We start from the raw sequence: 25831 nt of genomic DNA on the forward strand, positions 1-25831 counted from the left end.
TCAAAAAATAACCCATAAAGTCCAAGGAACTCGCTATAGACCTCCGTGATCAAACTGTGTTGATGAGTTGATTTGGGCAAAAAGAGAAAACTTTTTCTAAAGCTTTGAGTGTTCCCAGGATTACAGTTGCCTCAATTATTGTTAAACAGAAGACGTTTGCAATCACCTTGGACCTCATGTATAACACCATGCATTGAATTCAAAAAAGAATTTCAACGAATGTGAAATGGGGGTCCCGCTCTGTGAAGTGGAGGCAAAGAAAAACATACTATTTGGTGGCTTAGGCAGTGGTATGAGCAACAAAAGGAAATTGATGGAGTGTTACAGCATGGCTAAGGCACTCAAAAGATCAAGTTCAGAAAGTCACACAGTGCTCAAAATAAAATAAGTTCTCACATATCAAAATCGACATGAAAAGATGAGTCGCAGCCCACTGTTTGAAAAAAATAAAAGGTCTGTATCGAGTTAAAGTCGAAATTTTCACTTCAATCAATCGTTGTTACAGAATCACTTCAGCTAAGTGAATTAAATTTGTAAACTATATGCTATTAATTTTGGTGTATTTGATAAACCCTGTGTCTTGGATGCACATATGGAAAAAGAACAGTAGCACTGCTTTGATACTGGGTGCTGCCCATTTTCAAAACCGAGCAGAAACATGCATAAGCCTGGACTGAGGCTGCCATGAAAATGTGTGTGGCTTTACACCGTTTAGTTTTTATACATCTTTAAAGTATCAGGTAAGCTTTGTATATTTTTTTTTGTGTGCACCGTTTGTACATTAGACCCCAGGACTCTTCCTAGAGTTGGCCATCTGGCCAAACTGAATAACTGGGCATGAAGGATCTTAGTCAGCTAGGTGACCAAACACCCAGTGGTCACTCTAACAGAGTGCGAGAGGGGAGAACCTATTGTAAGAATGATCATCTTAGCAGCACTCCTTCTAACAGGCATTTATGGTAAAATGGCTAGACAGAAAGCCCTTTTGACTAGAAGGCATATGACTGTTTAAAGGACTCTGTGAGCATAAAGAAATTATTTTCTGGTCAAATGAGACAAAAACTGAGCTCTTTGGAAACAAACCAATGAATCTTTGTATGGTGAATACCTGCCTAATACAGTAAAACGTGGTGGTGGGAGCATCATGTCATGGGGAGCGTGCATCTCAGTGGTAGGGCCAGGGAAACTTATCAGAATTGAGTCAAGAATGAATGCAGTCAAATATAGAAAGGTCCTTGAAGAAAACCTGCTCCAGAGTGCACACAACTTCATAGGGTGTGACAGTTCATGCTTGAGTGGCTTCAGGTCAAATCTCTGACTGCCTTTAAGTGACCCAGCCACACCCCATATTTAAACCCCATAGAACATCTGTGAAGTGACCTAACTGTGGAAGTTTACAGATGCTTCTCATCCAGTATAATGGAGCTTGAGAGAATCTGCTGGGATGAATGGGGTAAACTGCCCAGATCCAAGTGTAGAAAGCTTGTAGGGACTTACCCAAGAAAGCACAAAGCAGTAACTGCTGTTAAAGGAGCTTCTACAAAATACTAAATTAAACATGTGCATACATATATGAATGAGAGATTTCAGTTTTTGACTTTTAATAAAGTTGCAAACCTTTCTGAAAATGTTTTCACTTTGCCGTTATGGGTTTTTGAGTGTAGATTGATGTAAAGGAGTCTGAATACTTTCTGAATGCATTGTATATCATAAAACCATTCAGAGAATGCAGATGTTGTTGAATCAGAAGCTTATTCTGAAATTCTAATTCGCCGCAGTATGGCTGTGATAAAAATGTCAAAGCAAGAAAAATGTTCAGTAAACTTGGATGTTTTAAAAGTTTTAATAAGGTCACTTGACGTGTTGTAAAGAATGAGAACACACAGAGCATCAAAACTTCATATTAAAAGCATAATTACTGAATTTTATTTTTCTATTTCTAAACGTAGTATTTTACAGACCATTAATTACAGTACCTTACAGTACCATGTTCATAAACGTGCCATAAAATAGTAGGCTATCCTTCAGAGGCATGGTTGTCTTTAAGCTGTAGGTTTAAACAGATTCTGCTTTTGTCTTTTTTGCCTTAGTGGGAGAATAGTAAAGGATAAAGTCAAAATGAGGGCTTTAGTTCAAATGACTTGTAACCTACTTAGAAAAAAAATGTAATTACCAACATTTGAGATTGCCTCCTTAGCGGGATGATGAGAAGAGTTAAAATGGTGAATAGGGGTGTCATTGTGGGAGGTCTCCTGATTGATGGCTTTGTACTATTCTGGACATATGACACTAGGTGGGCTAAGAACAGGCAAACCTTTAGGGCACACATACCTGAGATGGAGACAGAGGCTCAGGTCCTTGGGCACTTTGAAGAGGCCCAGCACAGAGCTGTGCAGTTAAAAACAGGGTAATACTGCAATTAAGTATGATTTGTTACTGAGTGGGTAGAGAGAAAATGCTCTTCAGACCTGTCACAAACAGACAAATTAGCAATATTATAATAAGAAGTCATGCAGAAAGGGTTCTCTTCAAAATATAGTATCGGATAGCAGCTTTGCTGTTTTGGGTACAACAGTATAGTGTAGCATCTTAGAGTTAGACTACTTTAACTTTGTGGCTATTGTTATTTTCCTGTGACTTTGGGGGAAAAAAAATAAGGTTGTTCTAAAATATTTTATGTCTTAATTTATGTTGTTTAAATATTACAACACATTTGGATTAGAATATACATCATTGACCACATTTCAAGTGAATATATATTTAGTTATGGGAAAATTGAGAAATTATTTAATTGCAAAAAAGGTGCCTCCTTCAATAGTATGTTTTTCATATAGAAAAATAGCCCCTTTTTCAATTAAGAATGCTTGTTGCTTTGTATATAATTACTGGTCAATACACACAGTTTTATGAAAGAATGTAGTGCAGTTTTTTAGATTTTATGTTGAGTAGTTTTATTTTTATTTGGCATTTTTTATAAAAGAGCTATGATTGTACCAATAAACTAATTGAAACAAAAACTGGTATATTTTGAACTCATACAAACGTACTATTAGCGTGAGTAATAGAGTACTCTTCATATTTCTCTTTGTACCCTTATAATAGTTATGTTTATTAATTACTGGAACAAAATGAAGCCCTGGCAAAGCTTTACCATTTCTAACATTGCTCTTCATGTGTCTCTCAGGATGTTTACTAAGGCTTCTAAAACTCCGCTTGAGACGCATGGAAATCTCAGTTGATTGAAGTGAGAGAACCCCAAATCTGAAAGTTTTTTTTGCCATATTCAGAAAGCAAATACGTTAAAATGCTGGTAAATAATAATTTGAAATATATTTTATTAATGCTCAGAATTAACTACTTTTCATACTGTATTTATAAAGTCTGAGTGAAAGAAAAAGGAGTGCAAAAACCTGGACAGCATGTTTGTTTGCATTGTGATCAGAAATAATAAAGCTTACATCATAATGTTATCATTTATCTGTACTGTAAAAGCATTTGTACTGTCAGAAAATTAGGTGTTGATATGTGAAAAAAGCTGGAGGGTTGTCGTGTTGGCACGACAGGATTATTTAAAATTTACTGCATTTTTTTGGATGCCAGGTGGAGGAGAACATGTTATTTTCTCATCAAATGTAAGGTTCAGTGTTTCTGTTTTTGTGTATGAGTTACATTTGTGTCTCAAACTGTCACAATAAAATAATTAAAGCACATTTTTCTATCTTTGTTATGATTATGCATATTATTTTTATCTTGCAGAACAATAGCAAAAACAATAGTTTGTTCCTTGTTTAATCAGGGCAAACTGAGATTCATTGGTTTGTTCTGACTCTTGGTATTTTAATAGTCTAGACTCAGTTGTAATGCAGTATGATATTAACATTTTTTCTGTCCCATAGATTAAATAAATTTAAAGTATTTGTCTAGGTGTGTTTTAAAGTTTCCTGTTATTATCCAACCAATTGCAGTGGAACAGCCACTACTTATCCCTAGTGCATTTTTCTTCAATGAATTGGAGCTGTGCAATAATTACATTTGCATAACCAGAGTACAATTTCTCACACACTCATATAATTTTGTTTTTGTATCTTTTCATTTGTTGAAAGTGCTTTATTGTGAGGACAGCGGTATTCTTACTGTTTACCTGCTATTTTGAAATATACACGAACATAAGACTTTATAAAAATTTCCCACCAGGTATTTTGTTTCAGTTAATGGACAAAACAAATTCTTTTGTACATCATAATCTCTTTATTAGAATTAGACTACATTTGTATTAATTTAATCTGTCTGTATTTTTTTCCTGTGTGTGTTTATATATTTAATTTTGCTCATCTTTCAACACAAGCCTGTTGAACAACTGTTAAAAGCCACGTTGTTTCACTGTCTTTATGTCCTACTGGTTTGTGGTTCATAAAGTTATTTGCACGTGCACTTTAGTTGTAAGTTAGGAGTAATCCCTCTAATCCTTATAATATAACTGAATTGAAAGACCTGTTGATATTCAACATGCCTTATTGATTTGACTTTTTAAATTGCCACCTTTTACTTGCAGTGTAACAAAATGTTTTTTAGAAAAAATGATACCAAACTGTGTTTTCTAATTATACCATTTATATTGTACTTTCATGTAAATGGAAATTTGGTGATGGGATCAAAAATTCCCTATTGAGTTAAGTTTAGATTCTGGTTCTATAATGATCAAAATGTCAACAAAAGTTGGATTTGAATGGTGTCTGTATGTGTTTCTCTGTAAGTGTGTCTGTAGAAACCTATGTACATCAATAGCTTCCAAAAAATGTATCTATTTATTCAAACAGGTTGCATCATGTTTGTCTTGTTATGCAGGTTCCTGGCCCTTTGCTTTTGGTCCTTTTAGTACTTAAAAAAATGGTTTGTCCGATGTCCAACAATAACTGCCATGAACATTCTTTAATTTAAGTAGGATTTTTCAAGTCTGCTCCATTGAGCTAAATGTTTGCACAAGAAGTGTTTGAGATTCATTATTTATTTAAATATACATGTATGTAGACACAGCGGCACATACGTTCGCACATATTCACATAAACTTTCACATTCATATTTAGAAGTAAAAATGGCTGGCAGCTTGTTTGCCCTACTACAGTACATGCAGGATGATGAAGAGAATGAAATGAACAGATAAATACCCACACACACTTCACAACAGACATCTAAAGGTCAACTTGCTGTACCAGTCTCTCTGTCTGTCTGTGCAGCTTGTGTGTATTTCATTTGACCAAATGTGCATAGTTTCAAACTAAATGTTATTGAAGTAGTTCACTTCATTCAATTTCCTGTTCATTTTACTCAACATTTATTTTTGTACATAATAAATATAAATTAATATACTTGATGTTATATTATTATGCAGTACAATCAATTGTATTATTTTGTAAAATCTTCTGTTGAGTACTATATAGACCATTCCATACTGGTTTGTTTTTTTTTTTGTGATAATTGAATACATTACATCTGTGTGCAGTCTCCTTATTTGTATTCATACACACCAGTAAGTCTTCACCTCCGTCTTTAATCGTGAGGCATTTTGAGATAAAAAGATCTTTATAATAGTACAAAGTCTGTAAAACATTTGGTAGCCAACGTTTTGTTTCAATCGGTGTAATTGTTTCGATTCTTGATTATATGGATTGCAAAATGTTGTTTGCAAATTCACCATTATAGCCTGGTACATTATAAGATAATGAAATTGTAATTATAGATTATTTACATTTTATGTGATTTCCTGTAGTGTAAGTGTCTATAGTGATGGTCAAAAATATATGATAATATCCAAGTGATTTTACAAAAATGTATACAGAGTCAAATTGCTTTGTTAACAAACTCCCTTTTTAGCACTTCCACCTTGGTCTTGACAAAACATCCTGGTGTGTGTAGTGCTTTTACAAAGAAAGGCTTGACCCCCATTAGTACAGTGTAAAGAATACAATGTACTCTACAAACTTGGTTGCTTAGATTTAATTGGTCAATAACTATTACCAATCTTCTGGTACTGTTGCACTGTATGTTACATGAATTGGGTCTTGTAGCTTTTCATATTACTGTATTTATTTTCTGTGTAACCTATACTGTTTGTCTGTCACTATTACAATATATACCCTTCTTTATAGTTATGCTTTATTTCTGTTTCTTCTGTGTAACCCTTCTTGTACTTCCTGTTATGCTGGATGTTTGTTATTTGCCTAGTCATTTAATAGTTTGTTGTCTACGTATGCTTAGTATGAGGGTGTGTATATATTGTGACAGATAGGGGGCGCTATCGCTCCCTTGAACCCCTGTCCACAACTCCAGACACCAGGTAAAGGTCCAAAAATCGAATTTATTAATCTTCCACAGTGCACAAAGCACCCTCTCCTCCACTATACTCATACAAATCAACAATAATAATACAATAACACAATCCTCCACTCTGTTGCCCTCCTTCCACCCAGCTCAGCTCTCCGTCTGGGAGCTCCCACAGTCCTTTTATATATCCTGACCCGGAAGTGTTCCCAATCCCCAGTCCATGTGATCCTGTATCACTTCTGGGTCAGGTAAAATGTTCTTTTCTTCACCCCGGAAGCACGTCATTCCCCTTGTCCATGTGTGCTTCCGGGGCGTAGGGAAAATATCCATTGTTCCTCCCTGCAGCGTCTCCTAGTGGCCCCCACAGTATCCAGCAGGGCTACGTATAAAAACTACAATGTCCATGATGCCCTGCTGGTCTTCGGGAGACCTCCATACTGCAAGGAGGGCTCCACCTGGCGGCTTGGGGTTATTGGCCGGGATAAATGGCCGGCTATACACCACAATATATAAATATACATTATTTATATAAGTATTTATATAAATATATATAAAAAATCCTGTGGGAGGGAATGACTAGGAGAGACGATACGTGATCTTCACGTTAAGATCACGGAAGACAAATAAAAGATATAGACCATGAGATTCTTGCAAGACACGCCCTACTTACAAGCAATATCAGAGCACGGCCAGCAAAAAAATCAGTAGTCTAAAGGCACACAGCACACACAAATACAGGGTTCTCGGTGCATATAAAGCATATAAAGGACAATACGTTATAAATGAAACGTCGACGACTTAAAGATCGCATTAGCACAAACAAAAGGAAATTAATCATCAAGACCAGGTGTAATTGAAAAAATAGCAGGAGAAAGCGAGGTCAGAAATAAAAGGCAAAGAGCAGAAAACAAAGTCTTTTCGCATTCGCAGCATTTAATGCACTAATCATAGATTTACACAATAATGGACCATATGCTATGAGAATCTGTGGTCCTGTAACAGTTAAAGCAACGACAAGTTTAATTTCAAAGAAAACACAGTTCGGTCAGGTGTATATTTTTGATCACGGAGAGGCGATCACAACGCGTGCAGCAAAGACACGAAGTGGCAAAAAGGACAGCGGCTGTATAGGCTTTAAAATGATCGAAGGGCAGCGTGACAGCAGCTACCACCCCAAACAAACCCCCACAATGCGAGCAGCTTTATACGTGCTGCAAGAAAGAGATTTAACTACGCCCGGGGCCAGAAATAAAGGACAATTATTGTTTTTACAACGTCATGCGAGACAAGGCAGGGAGCCATAATTTAAAACAAATCCACAGACATCTAACCTAGCAGTTGTTGGATTGGTTTTGGCAGACAAGCATCATGTGCTCCCAGCTCTTAAAACAACGACATGCGACAAGCAGAACAGGCAGCTCGCAAGAAGCAAAAAGACAGCAGATGATCTATCGGGATATCCTTAGCGTGCGTTCAGCCATCCCCCCAATCATCACAACGCGAGCAGTATTATACGCCTGGCAAAAAAGAGATGTAACCATACACGGGGCCGGAAATAAAGGACAAGTGTTGCTTTTACAAAAATAATGCATATGTAACAATTCCCATGAAAATAACAATCTCTTTAAATTGTTTATCCAGTAAACCAAACACGGGGGTGGGCAAGCGAAGCGAAGTATGTCTATGTGTATATACATACAGTGGTGTGAAAAACTATTTGCCCCCTTCCTGATTTCTTATTCTTTTGCATGTTTGTCACACAAAATGTTTCTGATCATCAAACACATTTAACCATTAGTCAAATATAACACAAGTAAACACAAAATGCGGTTTTTAAATGATGGTTTTTATTATTTATGGAGAAAAAATCCAAACCTACATGGCCCTGTGTGAAAAGTAATTGCCCCTTGTTAAAAAAATAACCTAACTGTGGTGTATCACACCTGAGTTCAATTTCCGTAGCCACCCCAGGCCTGATTACTGCCACACCTGTTTCAATCAAGAAATCACTTAAATAGGAGCTGCCTGACACAGAGAAGTAGACCAAAAGCACCTCAAAAGCTAGACATCATGCCAAGATCCAAAGAAATTCAGGAACAAATGAGAACAGAAGAAATTGAGATCTGTCAGTCTGGTAAAGGTTATAAAGCGATTTCTAAAGCTTTGGGACTCCAGCGAACCACAGTGAGAGCCATTATACACAAATGGCAAAAACATGGAACAGTGGTGAACCTTCCCAGGAGTGGCCGGCCGACCAAAATTACCCCAAGAGCGTAGAGACGACTCATCCGAGAGGTCACAAAAGACCCAAGGACAACATCTAAAGAACTGCAGGCCTCACTTGCCTCAATTAAGGTCAGTGTTCACAACTCCACCATAAGAAAGAGACTGGGCAAAAACGGCCTGCATGGCAGATTTCCAAACCACTGTTAAGCAAAAGAACATTAGGGCTCGTCTCAATTTTGCTAAGAAACATCTCAATGATTGCCAAAACTTTTGGGAAAATACCTTGTGGACTGATGAGACAAAAGTTGAACTTTTTGGAAGGCAAATGGCCCGTTACATCTGGCATGAAAGGAACACAGCATTTCAGAAAAAGAACATCATACCAACAGTAAAATATGGTGGTGGTAGTGTGATGGTCTGGGGTTGTTTTGCTGCTTCAGGACCTGGAAGGCTTGCTGTGATAGATGGAACCATGAATTCTACTGTCTACCAAAAATCCTAAAGGAGAATGTCCGCCATCTGTTCGTCAACTCAAGCTGAAACGATCTTGGGTGCTGCAACAGGACAATGACCCAAAACACACCAGCAAATCCACCTCTGAATGGCTGAAGAAAAACAAAATGCAGACTTTGGAGTGGCCTAGTCAAAGTCCTGACCTGAATCCAATTGAGATGCTATGGCATGACCTTAAAAAGGCGGTTCATGCTAGAAAACCCTCAAATAAAGCTGAATTACAACAATTCTGCAAAGATGAGTGGGCCAAAATTCCTCCAGAGCGCTGTAAAGACTCATTGCAAGTTATCGCATAAGCGCTTGATTGCAGTTATTGCTGCTAAGGGTGGCCCAACCAGTTATTAGGTTCAGGGGCAATTACTTTTCACACAGGGCCATGTAGGTTTGGATTTTTTTTTCTCCCTAAATAATAAAAAACATCATTTAAAAACTGCATTTTGTGTTTACTTGTGTTATATTTGACTATTTGGTTAAATGTGTTTGATGATCAGAAACATTTTGTGTGACGAACATGCAAAAGAATAAGAAATCAGGAAGGGGGCAAATAGTTTTTCACACCACTGTACACTCACCTAAAGGATTATTAGGAACACCATACTAATACGGTGTTTGACCCCCTTTCGCCTTCAGAACTGACTTAATTCTACGTGGCATTGATTCAACAAGGTGCTGAAAGCATTCTTTAGAAATGTTGGCCCATATTGATAGGATAGCATCTTGCAGATGCAGATAGCATACTGGATGTTTTTCCCTTTTCACACCATTCTTTGTAAACCCTAGAAATGGTTGTGCGTGAAAATCCCAGTAACTGAGTAGATTGTGAAATACTCAGACCGGCCCGTCTGGCACCAACAACCATGCCACGCTCAAAATTGCTTAAATCACCTTTCTTTCCCATTCTGACATTCAGTTTGGAGTTCAGGAGATTGTCTTGACCAGGACCACACCCCTAAATGCATTGAAGCAACTGCCATGTGATTGGTTGATTAGATAATTGCATTAATGAGAAATTGGTGTTCCTAATAATCCTTTAGGTGAGTGTATATGTGTATGTGTGTGTGTGTGTGTGTATATGTGTACACTCACTAGCCACATTTTTAGGTACATCTGTTCATCTACTTGTTAACACAAATATCTAATCAGCCAATCACATGGCAGCAACTCAATGCATAAAGGCATGTAGGCATTGTCAAGACTACCTGCTGAAGTTCAAACTGAGCATCAGAATGAGGAGAAAATGTGATTTAAGTGTCTTTCAATGTGGCATGGTTGGTGCCAGACAGGCTTGTCTGGGTATTTCACAAACTGCTGATCTACTGAGATTTTCACACACAACCATCTTTAGAGTTTACAGAGAATGGTCCATAAAAGGGAAAATAGCCAGTGACTGGCAGTTCTCTGGATGAAAATGACTTGTTGATGCCATAGGTTAGAGAAGAATTGCCATTTGATTCAAGCTGATAAAAAGGCGACAGTAACTCAAATAATCACTTGCTACAACAGAGGTATGCAGAAAAGTATCTCTGAATGCACAACACGTCGAACCTTGAAGCAGATGGGCCACAGTAGCAGGAGACCATTCCAGGTGCCACTCCAGTCACTTAATAACAGGAAACTTTGGCTACAATTCATGCAAACCCACCAAAATTGGACAATCGAAGATTGGAAAAAAGTTTCCTAGTCTGATGGGCCTTGAATTCAGCAGCAAGATTCGGATGGTAGGGTAAAAATTTGGAGTCCAGAACTTGGAAGCGTGGATCCTTCGTGCCATGTATTGCTGACTATGTCCATTTCTTTATGACCGCATTGTACCCATCTTCTGATAGCTGCTTCCAGCAGGATGAAGCGCCATGTCACAAAGCTCAAATCATTTCAAATTGTTTTCTAGAACATGATAATAAATTCACTGCACTCAATTGTCTCCACAGTCAAGAGATCTCAATCTAGTAGAGCACAATTGGGATGGTGGCTCCCTGTTGAATGGGGGTGGTGGTGGGCGATTCACTACCCACCTTTGGCCACACCCTGTTTGCTCTCGTTGGGCTGATGCTGCAGGCAGCATACTGTAGTGGAGATGACTGTGTGGTGGACGGGTGGTGAACTGCCCCTCGCAGCCCCCATTCATTCTCAATAGCAAGCCTGCTTGTACTGTTACGCACATAGCAGGAAGTTGTCTCTTGTCAGTACATCAGACGTGCTGACGATGGGTACCTTTCTGCTGTGATAGCGTGTACAGTGCTGTGCAGAAGAGCTCATCTTAACCTTTTTTCTTCACCCTTCAACAATGTCTCTGAAATACAAATCTGATGCAAGTGCTTGTAATACAGAAAAAACATCACCATGGAAAATAAAGTAGAAATAATAAAAAGGTCAGAGAGAGGTGAAACTCCCATCATTCATTGGCAGAGCACTTGGTCACAGTCGGTCAACAATACCATTGATTAAAATAATGTACCTGTTCTGACTTAAATACAAATTCATCTTAAGAACAAACCTACAGTCCCTATCTCGTATGTAACCCGGGGACTGCTTGTATATGGATGTGCATGTAATTCTGTTCTTTAAGTTCACACTTAACTTCTTTTTTTGTTGTTGCTTCATAAAGTTAAAAAAACTAAGTCACCCTGACCAAAACACTGCCTGAAGTGATTGTATATTTACAATTATATGTATGTAGTTGTATGTGTGTATGTATGTGTGTGTGTGTGTATATGTATGTATGTATGTATGTATGTATGTATGTATGTATGTATGTATGTGTGTATGTGTGTGTTTTTTGTTTTGTTTTTTTTTGCTCAACTGAGGCGGCTTAAATTTCCACTTGTTATTAATTGTTTTTTGTAAATTAGAGATTGACTAAAACTCAAAGAAAGAGTGATATGGACTTGCCATAGACTGGGTATTAGTTCTTCTCCATTCTGAGAAGGTATTTTTATGTCCTCAAGATTTATAACTTGGATTAAGAGAAAGTGAGTTCCAACTCTGGTTGAAGTGCTGTGTGTCAAAAGATCTTGTATTGGTGATGACAATACCACTCCTGCAAGCAAACAATTGACCATTTTCCTATGTTTTGAGGGATTTATTCAAAGAGGGCTTGTTATTCATTACAGGAACTTTTAAAGCTTTTCATATATGCTGACACAAGTGAATGACTGAATCTTGATCCTACCACAGTCATGTTGTAAGGGGTGTACATTTATGGTTAAATACTACAAAGCCAAATACTACAAATGTGCAAAAGTAGCCATTGGTGATGTGAGGGTTAGTTTTCTTTAAAACAAACTATTGCTTAGATCTAAGTATTGTTTTATAAATAGATGGATATTTAAAAAAAAAAGCATCAAAGCAATAGTTGCAGAACATTGTAGCAGACGTTACAGGCCAGTCTGCCTTTAATAAAGCAGTTTAATAACACCGTACCTTGCCTGAATGATGTGGAAGCCTGTCTCTGCTTGTCAAGAAATATTGAATTTCTAATATGTTATTCAATAGAAATTAGAGTTTACAAATTAGAAGTGCTTTTTCTGGACACAGTTTGAAAGAATATCAGTATTAATATCCTGCAGTTATTAAAGTAATTTAATGATCATATAATTGTGCAGCTATGGTAATGGTGAAAATTTTTTTTTTTATTAATTCAGGTTTGAGATGCTAAATGTACAATGTTGTTTCAAGTTTTTTAAGGTGTACAGTAAATGATCAGGGAGTGTACATTCTTAAATTCTTCCCATACAACTGTTCTCTACTTTACCACGTTGGCTTTATCATAAATGCAAAAAAAGGAAAATAAATAATTGTGATAGATTAGTGTCACTCTGAAAATGGCTGTAGGCTGAACCTGCTTTCTTGTTTTTCCTTTTTGACTTTTGCAGATTGATGCTAATTCAGCCCTTCACTGTCTCCAAGTAGACATATGAATTTTTGCCTAAATGTTTATAACTCACAGTTTTGACTACAACAGCTTTTGTACCTAAATGTACTTTTCTAAACATTTTTAAGTATAGCCTATGACTAAAGTTCCATTCTTTCTGAAATGTTATCTCACTTGGTTTTAGAAACTACTTTTTGAAGTGAATTTTTTTACATCATGCAAACAGCACAGGATATGTCTTTCATGATTGCAAGTGTTGTGGCTTAATTATGGCTTTCTGTTAAATTGTTACCTTTTCTTCTCTCCACTTTTTCAAGCTACGTGGTAAACATGGGTTTGATTGACAAGCTCTACGGCTGCTTACTTTCAATACAAGGCCCAATTGATGAAAATCCAAAGACTGCTGCATTTCTTCATCATGCAACAGCTCTGTTACATGGAATGTGCAAAATGTGTTTCCTGGGGACTGGACGGTAGGTTCTTTTTTCCTTTTTTGACCACAAAATGTTAATTTCTTTAAAGAAAACTAACATGTTTAGTAAATTTGAAAATTGTTCAAATTAAAGGTAAAAACCATTTATAAGGCAATGTTATCTTTATCAGGGATAAAGGTTTTTTGTGCATCATTTTAACTTGTTTCACACAGAAACATCCAAACTGAATTAATGCACAAAGTCTAATCAATTTATTAAGCTTCTGTTTCCAGCACATTTGTGAATAAAAGAATTTGAAAGATGCTTTTTTATTAAATAGATGAAATGAAAATGGCAGAGGCTGATGTGACTTAAACAGAGTAGAAGATACAAGTACTGTCAGTAAGCTAACACAGCATGTTCCTAGCAGTGGTGCTGAAAGAGGCCTGTTAAAATGCACAGTTTCTCAACCCTTGTTACATCCCTTGAATGGCATATGTCAGCAGACTAGACAACCAGTTTACGCTATCTGGCAACTGGAGGACTGAAAAAGCATCAACTGGTCTGATGATTCCCATTTACTGCTATTAGGAGCATGACTACAGGCCCATGATGTCAACAATGCAGACTGACAGTGGTGCTGTAATGGTATGGTATGGTATATATATCCTGGGTAAAAGCAGTTCAACATTTAAATGCTGTTGGATTAACAAACCTTCATAGTGGCTGTTTACAGAATAAGCTTGCTCTTTGTTAGAGGATTGAAAATGTCTACATGAAAGTCATTCGGTGTAGTGTAATAGTCTCTCCAGTCACAATATTTCAGTCTAGCTGAGCAAAAATGGGATGGATTGAACAAACTATTTTTGAAAAAGATTCATGAGTAAGTAATTTGCGATAGGGAATACATTGGAGCTTACATGACCTAGTGTTAGTCTCCTGCACTTTTGACACCTTTCCTTAGTGAATTTATTGTATTTTTTTGAGGAAATTAAGAACTTAATCAAGTGACCACTTAGTGTTTGGAAAGTAGCATGTATTGCTTAACACTCCACTGATTATTTGTTGAATACTGATTTGATCCCCATTTCAGTTTAATTTAGAAAATAGTTTTGCAACATATTTTATGGCAAATGCTTTAACAATAGGATTGTGTCGGTTTGTATGTCAAAGTGTTTTCTCAATAGCTATGAGAAAAATGCTTGTCTGAGGTAATGTCTGTCAAGCTTGAACTACCCTGCTAGTTCAGGGGCTATGCAAAGAAACGATGCTGCATTGGTTTCTGGTTTCACTAACTGAACACACTGGAGCCTTCCTTCTTGCAACTCATTTTGTGATGTGTCATGAATTAAAATTTACTAGACCTTATTGGTTTGAAATTTTTAACTTATTATTTTAAGATAGCCCTAGTGTCTCTGTTCATTTCTGAGTTTATTCCACTTTTTCATAATGCTGCATTTGTCAGTAGCCAAATGCAATGTGATGCAAAGTCTAGGGCAGTCATTCACAAACTTGGTCCTGGGGACCAACTGTGCCTGCAAGTTTTTGATCCAAACAACTTCTGTTTTTAATTAAACTCCTATCCTAATTACGTGAGCTGTTATTTACTACGTAGTTTCTGCATTTTTTGGTCAATGTAGAAATTACAAAACTAAGTTTCGTAAATTGTTGTTAAAATGTGCTAAGCAGATGAATGCCTAGTGTTTTTATTTTATTTTTTATCAATATTTTCATCCTGATAAATATTGTGCTTTTCCAGGAGTTCTGGTGATTTTAATTCATTGTGTACTAATTAGTGGATCTGGCTCTGAAGTATTTCATCATTTAGTGTTGCTTGGCCAGGTATCTGCCCTGCTTGTTTTTATTTATCACTAGCAGAATACCCGCGCTTCGCAGCGGAGAAGTAGTGTGTTAAAGAAGGTACGAAAAAGAAAAGGAAAAATTTTAAAAATAACGTAACATGATTGTTAATGTAATCCCTATGTATAATACTTCACATTTATTGACATTAAATTTCATCTGCCATGAATCTGCCCAAGCCTGTGTTTGGACACACCATTTACATTGGTAGACTCTCACTGAAGGCATCAAAACTATGAATGAACACATGTGGAGTTATGTAATTAACAAAAAAAGGTGAAACAACTGAAAACCTGTTGTATATTCTAGTTTCTTCAAAATAGCCACCCTTTGCTCTGATTACTGCTTTGCACACTCTTGGCATTCTCTCGATGAGCTTCAACAGGTAGTCACCTGAAATGGTTTTCACTTCACAGGTGTGCCTTATCAGGGTTATTTAGTGGAATTTCTTGCTTTATCAATGGGTTTGGGACCAGCAGTTGTGTTGTGCAGAAGTCAGGTTAGTTGGACGATCCTTTATTTTTCAACAGGACAATGACCCCAAACACACCTCCAGGCTGTGTAAGGGCTATTTGACCAAGAAGGAGCGTGATGGAATGCTGTAAATGGAGATATATACATATATACACACACACACAGTGGAACCTCGGTTCACGACTATAATTCGTTCCAAAACTTTGGTCATGAACCAAAGCAATTTTCCCCCATAGGCTTGTATGTAAATACAATTAATCCGTTCCAGACCGTACGAACTGTATGTAAAGATTAAGCACAAATATAGTTAACTAGCAGAATACCCGCGCTTCGCAGCGAAGAAGTAGTGTGTTAAAGAAGGTACGAAAAAGAAAAGGAAAAATTTTAAAAATAACGTAACATGATTGTTAATGTAATTGTTTTGTCATTGATATGAGTGTTGTTCTCATATCTATCTCTATATATATATATATATATATATATATATATATATATATATATATCTACAGTATCTATATATATATATATATGTTGTTCTCATCTATCTATATATATATCTCTATCTATCTATGTATATATATATATATATATATATATACTCGCTTGGCAGCGGAGAAGTAGTGTGTTAAAGAAGGAAAGAGAAAGAAAAGGAAACATTTTGAAAATAACGTAACATGATTGTCAATGTAATTGTTTTGTCACTGTTATGAGTGTGCTGTGATATATATATATATATATATATATATATATATATATATATATATATATATATATTTCAAAATACCAGCTTAGCGATGTCATGTGTTTAAGAAGTTATGAAAAAGAAAAGGAAACATTTTAAAAATAATGTAACATGATTGTCAAAGTAATTGTTTTGTGTATTTGGCGGCAGCGTCACAAAGTTGTTTTCGGTAGCTGCATCAGAAAATGTACCACGACGTCTGACACGCCTCCTTTTTACTGTTTTCTCACAGCTTGGATTGCTGCTGTCATATATATACACACACACATACACACACACACACACATACATATATATACACATACATATCTTCATATCTACATATCTATATATACATATCTACATATACACATATATATATACATACCTATCTACATCATATATACACACACATACATACATACACACACACAAATTATATATATGTATATATGTATGTATGTGTGTGTGTGTGTATATATATATATATATATACACATACATACATATATATACACATATATATACTTGTGTGTATGTTTGTATGTGTCTATATGTGTGTGTATAGCTTTGGTCACTGAGTGCAAGGGAAAAATAATAAAATATAGTCTATAAGTTATTAAACAGTAAAACATTAACGTTTTAAGAAGTACAGGTACATTGAGCACTACTGGAGTGGTTGCGGGTAAACTACATTTTAAAGACTGTGTAACACAACAGGTAAGTAACTAACAGCAGCTAAAATATATATGGATCATCTCTCGGTAGTAGATCCCTTTTGAAAGCGCTACACGACGGCTGTGGTATAGAAATTACATTTTCTATGTGAACGTTCAAATTTGTGCCTCTGGTAATGTGCCTTACCGGCATTTAAAGAAAATTAGTTTTGTGTCCTCTGCACTGTTAAGAGAAAGGCTTTGGTTTGGGATAAAAGGTGTAAAGAAAGGAAAGTTGCCTTTTTCTTTTATATAGTATAGAGATGTGTTCGCTGGCGTTATGATCGCCTTTTGGGGACAGTCGCGGTGGGTCTTGTGTAGACTGGTGAGGCGTCCCTGCCATTAATCAGCTGTGATGGCACTGTCAGTCCTCCACTCGTGTGCGTGTCTTCATAATCCGAGGTGATGACCTCATAATCGTATACGTGCAAAAGAAAGTGTGAATCGCCTTAATATTATTTTTCCGTAGTGTAGAAAAGGGGTCCGTGTTTGCACTTGTCTGGGCTATAGCGCAGGGGAGGATGAAAAAATTAAAAGTGCTCACTTTGACTTAAGGCAGAAGCGCAGTCAGCGTCTCAAAGGCGGCACAGCTATGCGCGCGCTGGCTGCTCGACTTTTGCTGGGCAGGAGACCACAGTTTTGCAGACACGTTCATGATATCAAAAGTCTCAGCGCTCTTTGGAGGTCATTCATATATTATATATATAGCAAAATCCCGCGCCTACAGCGGAGAAGTAGTGTGTTAAAGAAGTAATGAAAAGAAAAGGAAACATTTTAATAATAGCGTAACATGATTGACATTGTCATGAGTGTTGCTGTCATATATATGCCTGCCTAAATAAGTCACCCTCGCTTTGCTCTTACTTTATTTACCGTTCATTTAATCATGGCTATTGGCGGAAAAATTATAAAATGGAAGGAGGATGGCTTTACCAAAACAATTATTGATGGCGAATCGATTATTCATAAAGCTTGAATTGGTGATGTTTTTCTGTGTTAACCTCATATTTTTCAGACTTCTTCTCAAACTAAGGTGGTGCGAGGGTAAAATGAATCGGGATGCGCTGATCAATGTAATCGGTGTACCAGGAAATCATGCATTGACAAAAGCTCCCTTTTGCTTGTAATGCAAAGTGTGATTAAATGCATTATTTTTAACGTTATGGAGCACATGCATGAAGCTTCTCAGCTGTGCTTGTGCTAAGAAAAGGAAAGATTTTAAAAATAGCGTAACACGATTGTCAATGTGACCTTTTGTAAGTAGTGCCTGGAGGATTCAGTGTGGAGAAACTCTAGAGATAGCGTGTGTATTAACTTGTGGATTTTTCTGTGAGTATTTGGTGGCAGTCTGACGAAGTTGCTTGAAGACGGCATTAGCTTAGAGCTCAGCTCAGACCGAAATTAGATGAATGGGAGGGAGATGATGGCGTGACTCCCCGCCTTAACTGTCAATCCCCCACAAACACAGTCTCTCGGAATTTGCATAAGCACACCCCTTCACCTACAATTTTAACTTAGTTACAAAGTGATCAAAACTCTCGTTTATATCCTGCGTCCTCTCATTAAACTTGTATCCCGCATTACCTGTGGGCATGTGAAAGCCAGCGTAGCCTGTCTATGAACTTAATTTAAAGTTTAGGTTTACACCTTTCTTTCTTTCGAGGCAGCAACACTCATGAATATGGTAGTATATGTCACTCGCTCGCTTCTTATTGTTTTTCGCTGCCTTCTCAATTATACAATGCATGTTTTCTTAAGCGCTTTTTGGAGGTCTTCCTGGTTTTCTACGCACTGCGTTGACAATCAGTTCACGTGATTACGTGGGAGGCGTGATGATGTCACCGAAACTCCCCCCCGTCATTCCAGCTCAACTCCATTACAGTTAATGGAGAAAATACCTTCCAGTTATGACCATTAGGTAGAATTTCGAAATGAAACCTGCCCAACTTTTGTAAGTAAGCTGTAAGGAATGAGCCTGCCAAATTTCAGCCTTCTACCTACACGGGAAGTTGGAGAATTAGTGATGAGTCAGTGAGTGAGTGAGTGAGTGAGGGCTTTGCCTTTTATTAGTATAGATTAATTGGATACAATGAAGGGAGCAAAATACACATAAAAGTGTAAAATAATAGGCAGACAACAAAAGAGAGTTAAGCATTTAAAGGTATAGCAAAAACAGAAATTTTTCTAAATGTTTTATAAATGTAAAAGTCACACTGCTGTACTTTTCTGAATGCAGAATAACAGAAGAGAAAAAAGAGCAGCTAGTTAAATTACATCAATTGTTATCACTGATTGTGAATCTGGTACAAACAAAAACCTTCAGCCACAGGGGGTTCCTAGAGCCAAGTTTGGCAACCAGTGGTCTAGGCGATAATCCCAGCATGGAATGTATAAGCCAAAATATGGATTTTTAATTTCATTGAAGAAGGCGTTATGTCTTCCAGCTGTGTGACAATGCCTATTTCTATTTATACAATTTTGATCTGAGTGAAAATTGTCCAGGAATAATTATGCTCCTCAAGATTAAATATGGTTTCTGTGATATCTTTTGGTGTCCTTTAGGTGACAACCAAACAATTTAATTTAATACTCAAGTGTCACGTACACAATGTACTGTACACCAGACCTTACAAACAGATAAATATAATTCTAGCTGACGTTCATTTAAAGTGTTGCATTAACCCTTTGTATGAATCTATTGCGCAAATAGATAATATTTTTTGCTTATTTTATTAATGCTGGGAATTCCTCCAGTGGTGCCTGGACTTTATCCTGTAATAGTTTATGTACAATGCAGGGATTGTATAAATCAATGAGTTATAGTAGTGTTTAAATGTTTATAGTTCAAAGGAAATTATCCAAACAGTGGAAAACCCATTAATATGCAAATAACATACATATTTTGGTCAGTTTTATAGGTTATTATTAATGAATAGAGAAAACCAAAATATGTATGACTATTTACGAAGGGATTCCTACATCGAAAAAATGTTTAGCATATCCCTTTGAAATTTAAAATAAAAAATATAAAAGTAGAGACTATTTTGTCTGTCACAATCCTTCTGTTCTAAATAGTGTTGGATCCTAACTCTTCATAAGAGCTCACTTTAGCCCTTAAAAGATGTATTGGAATCTTTGGTGCTGCTGCTGTCATGCTGCTCACATCTTCTGTGATGGCATGCAAACACGGATGTTTTCTGTTTTTGCCCTCTGACACACACACACCACCCAGCTCTGCCTCATTCTGCTCACCTGGGATTAGAGGCAACCTGTATGCCACACTATGCCCCAGCTCTGTGACCAACCCAAGGACAGAAATGGGCTTTAGCAGCCAGGAGATGTGGTCAAAGTGCTCTTTATGTGCTGTGGCTGCACACATTCCCCCCAGAAAAGCCATCTCCATTGGTGATTTTGCTTATGGAGCTATTTTTAATTGCTAGTTTCTCCAGGTATTGCCGCCCCCTTGGTCAGTCTGTGGCCACCTAAGAAGTGTGTCAGTCTCAGGTCTGGACCCAGTGGCGCTACAATATTTAGTTGCACAGTGAGGTTCAATGTATCATTCACACAGATGCTCCTTATAGAATTCATTTTTTTATGATTCAGATTTATTTGGTATTATTTTGAAACTGGGGTCACCAGAGGGGACTGGGCGGTATCATGGTCTGGAATCCCTACAGATTTTATTTTTTCTCCAGCCGTCTGGAGTTTTTTTGTTTTTCTGTCCCCCCTGGCCATTGAACCTTACTCTTATTCGATGTTAATGTTGATTTATTTTGTTTTATAATTATGTCTTTCATTTTTCTATTCTTTAATATGTAAAGCACTTTGAGCTACTGTTTGTATGAAAATGTGCTATATAAATAAATGTTGTTGTTGTTGTTTCATCTGAATGGATAAATCTTTAATCAGCTCCAAAAATAAAACTTCAGCTGCCACTTTCATGTCAGCTGTTGTCTTTGAGATCAGTTTAAAACAGTACAAAAAAGAGAACTGCTTGCAAAAATGTTGAGTGTTCCAAAGGTAAGTAACTTTAGAAATTAAAAATGAAAATTTACCTTTATTCTTTTACATTTACATTTAGAGGGGATTTTCAGTGTACAGTACGTCTCCAGCAGTAACCATAAGATAGGAACTTGTTTTAGTTTTATCTATCTAGTGATGTGAGGAAAAGGCACATTTATTTTATGTCAATTATTTTTCATTATTGATTCAATGATCCTGGTGTATGAAAACTTGGTGAATACATGCACTTTATCTTCAACTATGCATATCAGACAGAAAATAGATAGAGCCATACAGTAGTGTGAAGGTGTGTATGCTGTATTTGTAGGCATGTACAGCGGTCAGCCACACTGTACTTCTCCCAAATATTGCCCCATCCCCTTCATGTCTAATACAAAAGTGTGTTACCTTTGCCTTTTTTGTGTGCCATGCTGACACTTTGGTACACAAGCAGTGGTACCGAGAATGCAGTCAGACTTCTTTTTTCGGGCATGGCACTGCCAGATCTAAACACTAGCATGAAGAGTTGCTCGCATACTGAAGCGTTTGAAGCTGCAGGTGAAAGCAGCAATCTTACTTTTCGTAGCTGATCTTTTCCTAAATAAGGAGTGACATTGCACATGTACTTTGTCAGCATGCCTATGTCGATCAAACACAGGAAGCTCTGCAGTCTTCTTGTGGCTTTACACTGTAGGAAGAAAAGTAAATAAATATAGGTAAACAACATTCAATGTGGCATTTATATAAGTAACATATAAATGTTTTTCTTTTTTTTTTATAAATTTTATTGTAATCATTCCATACAAATAGATCCATTTTTACAAAAAATAGGATTGAAAACAAATCAACTCCCACCCCTGAGAAAGAGAACATGGCCAACGGAGTAAAACTTAAAGCTTGTAAAAATAGATAAATTGATGAGTTTAATAGATGGATAAAGATAAATGGAAAAGAAAAAGAAATGTAAAGAGAATTTCTTCCTCTGTGCTTTAAGAGCTTATTCTAAAATATTATTGATTAGATCTAGCCAGGTTTTGAAAAAGTTCTGCACAGATCCTCTAAGGATCCCCTTGGGATTAATAAAGTGTCTATCTGTCTGTCTGTCTGTCTATGTGAGAATTAGATTTTTTCCAATTTCAAATAGTATAAAACATCAGTTACCCACTGACTTAAAAGAGGAGAATTAGGTTTCTTCCAGTTTAGCAAAATAACCCAGCGTACCAATGGTGTAGTAAAGGCAATCACAGTTTGTTTTCCTTCTCCACTTTAAGCCCATCTGGAAGTACACCAAAAACAGCTGTTAAAGGGTTAGGAGGGATTGTGACACCAAGGCTGTCTGAAAGGCACTTAAAATGTTTGTCCAGAATGATGTTAATTTGGTGCAGGCCCAAAATATGTGATCCAGTGAGGCTGGGACTTGATTGCAGCGTTCACAGGTTTGATCTTGCCCTGGAAACATTTTGGACAGTTTTAAGTGAGACAGATGTGCTCGATATATAATTTTGAGTTGAATTAATTGTATGCTTTGTGGATATGGAGCTCGAGTGAGTGCTCTGCATTGCTACCTTCCACTCCTTTTCTGATATGTTGAGTGAGAGATCCTTTTATCACTGCCCTGTCTTTGAAAGGGAGGGACTGTAAAATAATTTTATATATTGCAGAAATGCTGTCTGAGTCCTCGAAACTGAGCAATATTTTTTCCAGCATAGAGGAGGGTGCGGGATGAGGAAAATCGGGCAGGTTCTGTTTAACAAAGTTGCTAATTTGAAGATAGTGAAATAAATGTTTTGCTGGAAAGTTACATTTGGAATGTAATTGTTTATAGGATGCAAAGATGTTGTCTATATAAAGATCTCTAAGAAATTTAATCCCAAATGTTTTCCAGATATTAAAAATTGCATATGTTTGCAAGGGTTGAAAAAAGTGGATCTCATGCAGAGGTGCCACAGATAAAAGATTCTCCATCTTGAAATGCTTTCTACATTGGTTCCATATTCTGAGTGAGTGAAGCACAATTGGGTTGTTAGCATATTGGTGATAACTTTCATTTATTGGAGCACAAAGCAGAGAATATAAAGAAGTACTGCAGGATTTTATTTCTATTGTGGACCAGGCCTGTGTATGTTCATCTATTTGTGTCCAGGTTTTTATAGCTATGTTTGTTACCCAGTAATAAAACTGAAATTTAGGTAGAGCCATGCCACCTTCTGCCTTAGGTCGCTCTTTGGATACGTGGATGTTTTGAGTTCCATATAAATGAGGTTATGGTTGAATCTAATTGCTTAAAAAATTATTTATTGATGTATATTGGAATGTTTTGAAATAAAAAGAACCTTAGGAAAGATATTCATCTTAACAACATTAATTGTTCCATCTAGAGTGAGATGAAGGGTTGACTGTCTATGCAAGTCTTGCTTAATTTTTTCCATACAGTCGGCGCAATTTTGTTGGTAAACAGCTTGATGTTTACTTATGATATTTACCCATAGGTATTTAAACTGATCTGCAATGATAAAAGGGAATGTGTCCAATATAATATTGTATGCTTGAGAATTCACTGGAAAGAGCACACTTTTATTCAAATTAATTCTGAGACCAGAGATCTTTTGAAATTCTAAATGTTTTTCATATAAAGACCATCAAGAAACATAATCGCAAAGAGAACTTTGCATGATACCTTGGCAAGCTATGTAAGCCCTGCTGTTTTGTTGAAGGACATACATGTGTCAGATTCACTGGCAGGATGACACCCAACCTGTTGCTGCATCCAAACGGTGCCATCTTTCGCCTTTACGCCTGGTGCAGCTGTGTTGTTCTTATGTGTGAGTGAACGTTTCTTGCAGGGAGGGCTTCTGTTCTATTTCTCCAATTTAGAACCCTCATCTTCACCTGAGTTCACCTCTGTTATAGCACGTCTTTATTTGAAAACAGCAGTGTCAGATTGTGGTGATCGTGAACGTGACTAAGAGAATAAAACAAAGAAAAAAAACAAAACACTAACCTTTACAAGTACCATAAATTTACATCTGCTGTTAAAGATTCATATCAATTGTATGTTTTTATTCTATAATAACAATAAGAGCAGCTCACAACTCAAAACGGTAAATCTAGGAAGTGCCCGGAATCTAACCCGTAACCTCTAATTATGAGTCAACAGTTTTTACTGCTGCACTACCCAAGCATTCGTGTCAGCGTCGTACCCTAACCTGATTTCTTTTTATTCTTGAATAAAAGGGCACTTGTTTTGTTATACTTGTACCTTTTGTGAAAGTGTTTATTTGATATTTGGACTTAAGTCTTCACACATTATGCACTTCATGTCAAAGTTTTGTCATTAGTACTGTGTTCAACATTTCTTGCCTTGCATTTCCTGTCAGTCCTACATTACATAGATTGGTGTAGACAAGGAACACACATGAAATGCATGTGTTCTAAATAACAATATATTATTTATCTTATTATTTACCTCCAGGCACCTCACACCCAGATAAACAGACTTGAGATTTTTCTCTGACTTGAGCTGCGGTGGTGAGGGATGGGACAGCAGTCTGCTTGCTGCTTGTGCTGATCGACATACCGTAGATCCCGGAATACAAGCCGACTCGGTATATTAGCCGACCCCCTTCTCTACCTACTAAATTACATGTATTTACCGATGACTGGTATTTAAGCCGACCCCCTTCTCCAAGCAAAATTTTCTAAATTTCCTTAAAAGAGTCTCTTCAGGTATATTTATCATGTTTATCGGCGAGAATTTGAGACTGCTGGCATTTTTGATGGAAACCAGGAAGTGATTGCGGAGAAGTTTGGTAAAATTAAACCTTTGTGTTGAAACTACATACGCAAATACGGTACATCGGCGGGTGGATTTCTGGAGACTCGTTATAAATTTGATTAACTTAAATACGCAATACAGTGGACCCTTGACTTACGAACTTAATTAATTCGCGAAGGTTAATCCATAATGCGTTCCGAACCTCCCACTGCAACACTTACTTAACCTTCTCATAATAAAAAACGGGTTGTATAATGTGCATAATTTACCAAAACACCAATAATTTTTCTAATGTGCTAACCAAAAAGTTATAAAAAGTCTCCTTTTCAGTGCACTTTTTTGTACTTTTTTTTTACCTTGTTTGTGCACGATCGGTTCGGCAAACATCCGCTACACCCGTCAGAACCTTATAGACATCGGTGTCCAGAGCCAGACATCTGTTTCGAGTGTTTTTCATCACACGCACAACATCCCAGACAACATAGCGAGAACAGCGGGCTCTCCGTGGATTGTTGTCGGGTCTAGGAGACGACACAGACGGAGGAGGGAAAGAAAGCAGAAGCGGGGCCACAGATCCGGCGTTATGCTAAGGCTAATAAAACAATCATGCAAGCCCTATACAGAACTTTTTTTCTGCACTGAAGGAGCTGTTTTAATCTCATTGTAGATATGTATAGTGACAATAAAAGGCATTTTATTCTAGAAACAACAATTTCATACTGTACTCACCATTTAATTTGACATCTTTGGGCTACAGGAAGGGAGGAGGAGGAGGAGAATGAAACAGAAGGTGGTTATTGTTTAGAAGGAGCCTCCTTATGAAAATCTTTACTTTGTAAAATTGTCGAGATGGTGGATTTCGACATGATGTACATATTAGCGAGATCAGTCACACGAACAGCACTCTCATATTTCCACACAATTTCCATCTTCGTTTTG

At 37.0% G+C, this 25831-nt stretch overlaps 1 protein-coding gene across 2 annotated transcripts in view; it reads left to right on the forward strand.

Annotated features, from left to right (window-relative positions):
- Positions 1–25831, forward strand: part of scaper (S-phase cyclin A-associated protein in the ER) — a 641491-nt gene that overhangs the window by 527849 nt on the left and 87811 nt on the right. For both annotated transcript variants that reach the window (XM_039773420.1, XM_039773421.1), the window contains exon 26: positions 13249–13404. In XM_039773420.1, the coding sequence (XP_039629354.1) occupies positions 13249–13404 (156 nt within the window). The remainder of the gene's footprint in view (positions 1–13248; positions 13405–25831) is intronic.

Source organism: Polypterus senegalus, chromosome 12, assembly GCF_016835505.1.
Source record: "Polypterus senegalus isolate Bchr_013 chromosome 12, ASM1683550v1, whole genome shotgun sequence".
Classification (NCBI taxonomy): Eukaryota; Metazoa; Chordata; class Cladistia; order Polypteriformes; family Polypteridae; genus Polypterus; species Polypterus senegalus.